Here is a 9,025-nt window from a genome sequence, read left to right as displayed (position 1 = left end):
TGTTCCCATGCTTCAACAGGTGGACACGTTAATTTTCTTCTCTTGCCCATGCTAGCCCTGCAGGTGGTCCTATTGTCACCAAGCCAGGATCTGATAAGGGATTCCCTTTTGTTTTTAAAAGTTGGTTTTTGTAATTTATTTACATAAATTTGTATAAATAATGTGATCTAGATACTATAAATTAGACCGCCTTGTATTCAGGCTAGCTTTCTTTACTATTTTTAGAAGATTTTTTTTTATAGTAGCCAAGAGCGCGCAACTCTTTTAAAAAACCAATTTTTAGTGGTTAGCTTGATTTACTATTGCGCCAATTACATTTTTATAGCGTTTACATGTCTTTTTAGATACAAAATCCACATATTCATGGCCCTTGTAAAACTTGTAGAGTGGTTACTTAATATTATTAATTTTTCTTTATCAATTTTCATTTTTTTATTTAATTGTTTGTATTATCATCAACATCGTATAAGATGTATTTTGAAAAAAGATATATATTGAAAGAAAGTATATAATGTTAATATACTCTTTTCTCACCTGACTTATATCGTTAACAATCCGTACATCACTTTTTATTTGATAAATTATAATTTTAGGATGTCAAGTTATGTAAAAAAAACACTACTTTTGAGATGGCAAGTGTAAGGCCATAGGTATGATGAAACGGACTATATCTTATCTAGGTCTACGATTTTCATATCCCTGTCACTGATAACAAAAATGTAACTTGCTGTGGGAAAAAGGTAATAGAGCGATAACATTGACCGTTACCCTTTGGGTACGGAACCCTAAAAAATAAATCTGGTTGCAAGAATCATGCATGTAATAATCCATACTAGAAACGATTAAAATATAACAAGTTAAAAACTACAAACTTAGAAATAGGTATAACTAAGTAAAAATTACACATTGTAACAACTGTTCAAAATTAAACATAGACAATATACATGTCAGTAGATTGTGAAACGAGACTGAAAACACCCCATTCTCACAATAGATATTTGTTACACGTACGTAGTTACATATTTGGAGGGTGAGAAGGTGAGTTGAACAAAATGCTTTTCATATCGATCGTGAGGAAAAAGAATGAGATGAAAAAACAATAAAAAATATTTCTGAGGAAGATTTCACCTTTTTTTTCATCGCGCCAATTCATACAATATTTGTTGTTTTTTGACCTGTGATCTTCAGCTTCAGGACAGGCAAATATCATTGACAATACAGCCTATACAGTCGTATAACAATATTTGTTATTTTTTAAGCACCTATTAATTTGACGGGTAGTGTTAATTTTATTTTTATCGGGAAACTTGATATTCAGTTTTAAGCTTAGGATTCCTGTTGTAGCTGTAAAAGTCTAGAAACAGAACAGTTTCTTTTAATTTTTGGCTATAGGTCTCTGGGTATATGCTCAAAAGTGAGCATATACTCGTAAATATGTATTTTCACTGCGTAAAGTTAGCTAAGCTTTACTCAAGAGGAAATATTTTAAAATTTCATTGCGTGTATGTATTGCGTGTATTCGATGTTTGAATATAATGTTTGTTTTGCTATTTTTTTTATAATATTTATTAATCAGCTGAATTCATTTTTAATTTAAATGTAAATTATTTTGATTTAAGCTTATAACTTTAGATGCGTTAATTATAAAATTTGAATTTATCAGAAATTAAACCATTAAGTTTTTCTATGTGCCTACATTATTGGCCTTCGTTTAATTCGTAAACGTAGATTGTACATTAAAAAAATATATATATATGACTGAATAGGCTGTAAGGTCACTGATCTGTCGGTTTTCTGTTCTAAGACGTACAAATGAAAAAACAACATAAATAGTAGAGTATGAGATAACTGGGTGTTTTGATTTCTCTATTTAAATATTTTACCACCCGCAGTAAAGTAATGAGGTGCATTTGTCCCGCAGTTTAGATAAATATTGGCTATTTTCGGAAATATGATGTATGAAAAATTAAAAACAGTTCTCCAAATCCCGATTTCTTTATTAGGTTGCTACTGTTGGTTTTTTAAAACTCATATTGAATGTGGCGTGGCCCTGCTTTTCTGGGCAGATAGACGTCTAACGGTCTACCGGGTCCGCTAGAAACTCACAATCTTTAGCGCTTTTTATTTAAGTAAAAAGAACGTTAGAAATATAGCTTGGCATTATTAGCTTTAGAATAAAATAAATTTTATGATTTATTTTATGCTACAGCTAATTTTCTAGTGTTCTGTTTTTCTTTTTATGTCTTCTGTTTGTCGACAAAAACTCAGTGTCACTCTAAAAACTATCGACACCGTGTTTTCTTTTTCATAATCTGGCTATAAACAGGCTACGCCAAAGGAATACTTGCAAAATATATAGTATACTCACGTACAGAATATTCCTCCTGGTGGAGTCGTGTAACATATTATGTAGAGCTCACCCTATGAGATATTTATGCCTACCACTTTCTCTTTCTTTTTGTATGTGATAAGACGAGATAATGAGTAGATATAATTAATTATTGCCCTACTGGGAACAGATTATACAAAGCTGCGCTACATTATTTGATGTTATCTTATATCCAAAATAATGGCCTATACGAATATAAGCACTTGAGAGATGGCCTACAATTTAAAATGCACAACCCGAAAATGAGCACCAACCATTACCAAAATAGCGTGCAATAAGGTAGATGTAAACATAGCCAAACTTCAAGAGAGCTTGAACAAAGTAATTCAGTATCTTATGTAACTGATTAGTTATCAGTGTATTAAATATGTGATCATGAAGATGAATTTGAGTATGCATTAGTTAAGTCGAGAAACTAACTGTAATTATTACGTAATTTAAGTTGAAAATGTATTAATAAATGTAATAACGATATGAGACTATATTGCGGTTTTTCATGATTTTTGACAGTTGTAAACACCAGTGCCATGTAAGAGCATCTTGTGCATATAAATTACAACCATACTATAAATAAAAGACTCAACTTTACCACAATAGTTTCATTGCAAACTTCTTTAATTTACAACTATGATTTGCCTTACCTTCTAATCTTTTAAACACCTACTTTTTAACGGACTTATAAAAGGAGGTTATCAAATCGTAGTAACATTATTGGAACTGCAAAGTATTTACATAGCATCATTTATTATAGCGGTGATAGCGCATTGGGTAAGAGCTCGACTTCACTTTCGGGGAGCCGAGTTCGAATCCAAGCACGCACCTCTTGACTTTTCTAAGTTATGTGCGTAAGTATTTTTAAATATCACTTGCTTCAATGGTGAAGGAAAACATCGCGAGGAAACCTGCACGTTTGAGAGTTCAACATAATGTTCTCAAAGGTGTCTAGAGTCCACAAATCCACACTGGGCTAGCGTGGTTGACTACGGCCTCCCACAATGAGATTGGGATCTCTTTGTGGGAGACCTGTGGTCTGAAGTGGGCCGGTAATGGGTTGATGTGATTATGATGATCTATTAGGGTTTCCAAACAAACATACAGTGTATGTATATATGTATCGCGTATAATCGAGTTGTGAATATTATATCCGAAAGTCTTATTTTAGGCAGAAATTAAAGATTTATTTAAGTTGATAATAATTGCAAAGCAGATTATTAAAAAAAAAATCGCAAAACGCTCGCCGTGTGACGGCCATCGTTACGTCGTAGACAAATAAAAGCCATTTATAAAATCCTTGTTCCATAATGAACGATTATTTATAAAATGAAATCCTGGCACATTAATAAAATATTTATTTCAATAGCAGCAATGACAAAACAATTCAATATTCATAATACGAATATTTTGTACTATACACCTTCTCAAAGGATATTTTAAATAATAATTAAATTACAAAATAAAATCAACAAAAGATAAAATTCTCGACTCGTTATGGTAACTATGTAGTAAGTATCGCTCACTGTGGGTTCCGCACTCGCAAGACGAATGAAAATTTGAAAAATGAGAGGTAGATTTTGTAAACATCGTAACTTTTGAAAAAGCATTTCTGCCTTCTTTTGATATAATTATAACGAAAATAAATACAACATAATGTTCAACACCGAATGCGGAACCCTTAAATAATTTCTAATTTCTGCACTAAACTTAAATAGGTGTACTAATTTTATAAAGGACAAATAACGATGACTAACAGTTAAAAAGGAATACGCGACATTTTTTCTCGAATCGACTGAGTTGTGGTTAGAATAGTTTTTTTTTCTGTGTGATTAGGTCCCATTTTTTGGTTCTACACGAAATTTAAACTTTTACCTTTGTTACCCCTTTTAGGCTATTAGGCTCGATAAAAACCCTCCATTGGAGTAAGTAACAATAATGCGCAACATTTTCGAGATATTCAATCATGGAAAGGCAAATAGTGTACAATAATATAAAAAATAACATAAGTCTACACATTTTTTATATATTTTAATCGGTCAAGCGTTCTAATAAGCGGTTGTGGGGTTTTTTTTAATTATTTTACACAAACACCCATAATATTTAAAAATATTGCACTTTCGCAATAAGTATGATACCTACGTTCAGATAAACGCTTTACAACAGCATACAAGATCGAACCTAGTCTAAGAATTATTATGAATCATAATTCAGAAGACAAAAATATTTTCTTTTAAGACCTCTCGATAACCGTCGTATACCTAATATAGCATAACATGGTTACACTAATCCGTTCGTTCTTCCGCTGGTATGAAGTCCAATGCTGCCGAGTTAATACAAAACCGTTTCTTGGTGGGCACCGGCCCGTCATTGAACACGTGGCCCAGGTGAGCCGAGCATTTGGAGCATCGCACCTCAGTTCGCACCATACCTGGTCGTGTTAAAACCAGTAATATATTCGCCCCAACTTTAATTCCACACCCAAGTCCAGTCACCACAAAGCCATTTATTTACACATCACATTAAACATAAATAATGTCATGAAAATATCCGATATGAATTCCATCGTGTTCGTGCCGTGAGATGTTGTGGGTAGTGACGTTCAACAGCAGCAGCGGCGCCAGTTGTCATCCGGTCGGCAGCCGTCCGTAAATGGAAAGGCGGGAAGGGACGAATAAGGCATGGTGGGGAATGAGGGCAAATGTATATTAATATATCATGCACATTCCAAATATGTTGTGATGGTTCAATGTTATAGGAGAATGAATGAGTTTTACAGAAATAAATATAACGGTAAACGTACGCAGTAATTTTTAAACCCAAAATGAAGTATATTAATTCATGGAGTTTTATGAAAGGAAATGGAATGGAAAATTTGTAAATAGTGCACAGACAGTAATAAAAAAGAAACCGTTAATTGAACCACAAAGTCATTTCGAACACACACAAAGCATAAGAGTTAAGTATTATTTAATATGTTGTTATTTAATGCCAATAATTAAACAACTTACGTTATTCGTGGAGGACAGGATTGAATCGACAGGTGGTCAAAGGAAAGGAAAGACAGAAAAAATATTAAAATATATTAGCACCAAAATCAACTTCCCAACACCATTTTAAATTCTATTAAGGGAAGTAGACTCATTAATAGATTTTCAATGGTTCAATAGATTCTTATTATCGTTAAGGAGAAATAAATGGAAAGTGATCTTAGATTTTGATTGAAAACAAAAAAGACATGAAAAAATAGGACAGCAATAAATATTAAATTTTAATTGGCAATATATATTTTTTTTTTCATGAAGTAAATCTCAAACTAATTGTAATGTGCTATGAAGAATTGTATAAAATGTAGTCACAAGTTGAAGGCTAAATTATGCAACAAGTGGTTATAAGACTAAACATGGTAGTAGCATTGTGCAGCCATATATGTCTATAGACAAGGGCACTTAAAGGATTGATAATAATATTTTTAGTTTCTTCAACACTGTATTCTACCAATTAAACATGAGCATGATTTATAATAATAATTATTATTATAAATTAATAAAAAAACATCCAATACGATAAAGCATCATTCCCCCAAACAAAAAGCTGACAAGCTGTTACAAAATCCAAATTTCATGCAAAAAAAAAACTCAGAAAGATAAACAAAGAACACCAGAGTTGTTTAAAAGGGTAAATCATGGTTCTTATTCAATTAGAATTAGTTACGAGAAAACATTCCCAACTAAATAACTATCAAAATAAAGATAAAGTGACTAACTACTACAATTTCAGCAAAAAATGTTCCACTTCTAAAATTATTGTGTATGCGTTTCGGTTCGGTTCACTACTTTCATACAAAAATAAAACTTATATAGTTGTTTTGGAGCTGAAACAGACCCATTGCAAATTGGGATGTTTTTGTCTAACTACATCCAATATCTCTACACATTAAAAATTCACTATCACTAGAATTGATGGGTGCATGTTGTAATGCTGGTATGTAGCCAAATCCAGAGCATCTACCTTTAATTTTGTTCAGGATGTGTGGCTTCCTTTTGGGAAAGAGTCAAGAAAACAACATCGTACTCAAAACCATATGTGATGATTTCAGCAATTACACCAGAATAATAATAAAAGATGTAATTGATACATCATTTTGTACATTGATATCTGGTAAGATTTTCTTAACCTTCTTTGTAATAATAGCTTGATACTCTTCTAGTATTCCTATGCTACTGTTTTGTTTTATTTTGTATAATTTGTGTTAATATGAATATACCTAATCAGTATAAAATTTAGAATGTGAGAACAAGTAAATTAGAAGCAATGTTTTCTATGCTACAAAAAAGTCTATGATCCGAAGAGAAGATACCTAAATTTAGATATTTTACAGAACAGTTGAAAAAGTATTAGTATAAGATCTTGCATGCATCACAGGCTCAGGATCTGTATAAATAGCCCATTGTGCCTTTGGCATTGAACACAGTTCCGCATGAACTAGCACAATAGACTAGATAAGGCCAATCAATGTACAAAACATCACCATATAGATGTTATAAACTTAAAAAATCTCTAAGCACTTGCAAAAAAGACACACAGATTAGTCTCAGAGACAGTACATAATCTACCTCTAAAGCCTGTGAAGTATTATTTTGGTTTTTATTTGCACATTGTATAAAAGCATGCTTTTAAATTAAATTATTAATTTTATTTAAATTCATCATTGCTCATGAGAAAAAAATAAGCTTTTAATGAAGACTTAGGTATTGTAGCAGTCCTCTATCAAAACATAGCATAGACTTGTAAAAAGTAATTTAACTAACCAACAAAAAAATAAAATGTTGCAGTCATATTTAAATATCATAATCATTATTTTGGTTTGGAAATAAGCCAGCGCCTGAGACTTGGCATTTCAAAACATATTATATTATTCTTATTAGAGGTGCATACAATTTTCAAGAAACAGATATAAACTAAAGGTACTTTTAGACTAAATAAACAGCTGGGCTGCGGTCATAGCTTAAGGACACTATGCCAATAGATATAAGGTCAACAAGAGTAGCATGTAGCCTCAAAAAGGTAAGAGTTGGAAAACTAATATTACAAAAAATCACTAGTATCTAAAATATTGCAAAAACTGTATGTTAAATATTATTGATGTCAATTTAGTAGTCTATATAACAAGCTCCTCAATAAGTAGCATTATATGAACATTTTAATTATGCTAATGAATTATAAAAGTTGAACATACCTGCACTGGTATCCTGGTGTAAGGTCACTTTCTCTTTTGCAAGAACATCATTAAAAGCAGGCCAGCCACAACCAGAATCGAATTTGGTTTTTGAACTAAATAAGTCTTGTTTACAAACTATACATACATATAAACCTTCCTCGTAAAATTTATTGAAAGAACCTGTAAGTGGTTGAGTACTTTAATTTCTATAATAATGAACTAAATTTACTTATTTAAATAATTTATGAAGGCACCCTTACCAGTAAAAGGTCTTTCAGTCCCAGCTTCTTGGGTAACATGGTATTGGAGAGGTGTTAGACGTTTTTTCAAGGCCTCTTTATCTTCCATCGCTCTCCAGACTAATGCTAAAATTATAACGCAATGTTGATAGATACTGATATTTTATAGACACATGGAAATTGCGTGTTCTATAAATAAGTTGTCACTAGAGACCACTGTCTCTTTACACTAACCTACAAATATTAAAACTTAAAAAAATACGTGCTACGTTTAAATGGTTTAGTTTAGATTTGAGGTATTACCTGTCGTAAAGGTACTCTTCAAGTGGACAACTCTATTCGTCTGCACCGCCTGCCTAAATATAGATATCGGCCGAAGTAGAACACGCATAACTCACATAGCAATTTTATAACGCAATAGTAAATAACTATAGTCTATATTATGTGTCAATAATAACTAATTAAGATAAGATAACAAAAGTCGGCTTCTTTAGTAATATTCGTAAAGATATCTTCTAAATTTTAAAACAATTTGTACGTGCTGCTATGTGACATCGACATGTTTTGTAAAATTTGACGCTTAACAGCTGTCGTTCTCACAGACAGTACCTATCATAGTAATCTATGTCATGTACTTTTTTATAGTTACGAGTTCTTCCTCGTAAAAAATAGGAGTTATAATAAAGTAATATCAGAATAATTTGCTTGGTTAAGTTAAATTTGTTTCATAAGTGAATCGGTTTTTAACGCCAATGTTTTGAACTGTTTTGAATATAAACCATAGAACTATAATATTTTCGAGTATCGTTTTGAAGTATCTATCTTAATATTAATAACACAGCATGACTTAGTTAGTTTGCTATAAAACAAAAATAGTTCTTACGATGATCGGAATGTCTTCCAATGAGATTTCTATTAGTCTTTTTTAAATTTTACTAAAATAGTGTTTTATATTAAAGGAGTAATTTTAAGAACATCACTACTTGTTTTGACCTATGCTTCGTCTGTATATTTATTTTACTCTGTGGTCTATATATTTGATGTATGTATGGAGGGTAGAGGTAAGGAGAGTCATCTGTGTATATGAAAAAGTGTCGTCAAAATGTATTAAATTAGGATGGCGCCACATTTGCATCAGTGTTACTCTTAAAAGAAGCGCCAAATATAAATATTGTTAGAGTAGGC

At 31.7% G+C, this 9,025-nt stretch overlaps 1 protein-coding gene across 3 annotated transcripts; it reads right to left on the bottom strand.

Annotated features, from left to right (window-relative positions):
- Positions 1-3,722: 3,722 nt before the first annotated feature.
- On the bottom strand, positions 3,723-8,426 carry LOC120637900 (methionine-R-sulfoxide reductase B1). 3 transcript variants are annotated; one of them, XM_039909958.1, is made up of 4 exons: positions 8,144-8,426; positions 7,862-7,966; positions 7,620-7,781; positions 3,723-4,847 (listed from the first exon to the last, which is right to left on the bottom strand). In XM_039909958.1, the coding sequence occupies exons 1-4, from the start codon at positions 8,229-8,231 to the stop codon at positions 4,666-4,668; spliced, it is 537 nt and encodes a 178-aa protein (XP_039765892.1). In that variant the 5' UTR covers positions 8,232-8,426; the 3' UTR covers positions 3,723-4,665. The 3 variants fall into 3 exon arrangements, with proteins under 3 accessions (XP_039765892.1, XP_039765893.1, XP_039765894.1); XM_039909959.1 differs by having other exon boundaries at positions 3,723-4,811; XM_039909960.1 differs by having other exon boundaries at positions 8,075-8,154.
- Positions 8,427-9,025: the final 599 nt, after the last annotated feature.

Source organism: Pararge aegeria, chromosome 4 (genome assembly GCF_905163445.1).
Source record: "Pararge aegeria chromosome 4, ilParAegt1.1, whole genome shotgun sequence".
NCBI classification, from domain to species: Eukaryota; Metazoa; Arthropoda; class Insecta; order Lepidoptera; family Nymphalidae; genus Pararge; species Pararge aegeria.
Note: the sequence above shows the minus strand (reverse complement) of the source record. Positions and strands in the feature narration are given on the sequence as shown.

Bases quoted from the DNA above. Each gene is read 5' to 3' on its own strand.
- LOC120637900 (XM_039909958.1), bottom strand. From the start codon at position 8,231: ATGCGTGTTCTACTTCGGCCGATATCTATATTTAGGCAGGCGGTGCAG. The intron at 7,967-8,143 runs GTAATACCTCAA...TTATAATTTTAG, and splicing joins GAAGAGTACCTTTACGACAG to CATTAGTCTGGAGAGCGATG. The intron at 4,848-7,619 runs GTATGTTCAACT...GTGGAATTAAAG, and splicing joins ACACCAGGATACCAGTGCAG to TTGGGGCGAATATATTACTG.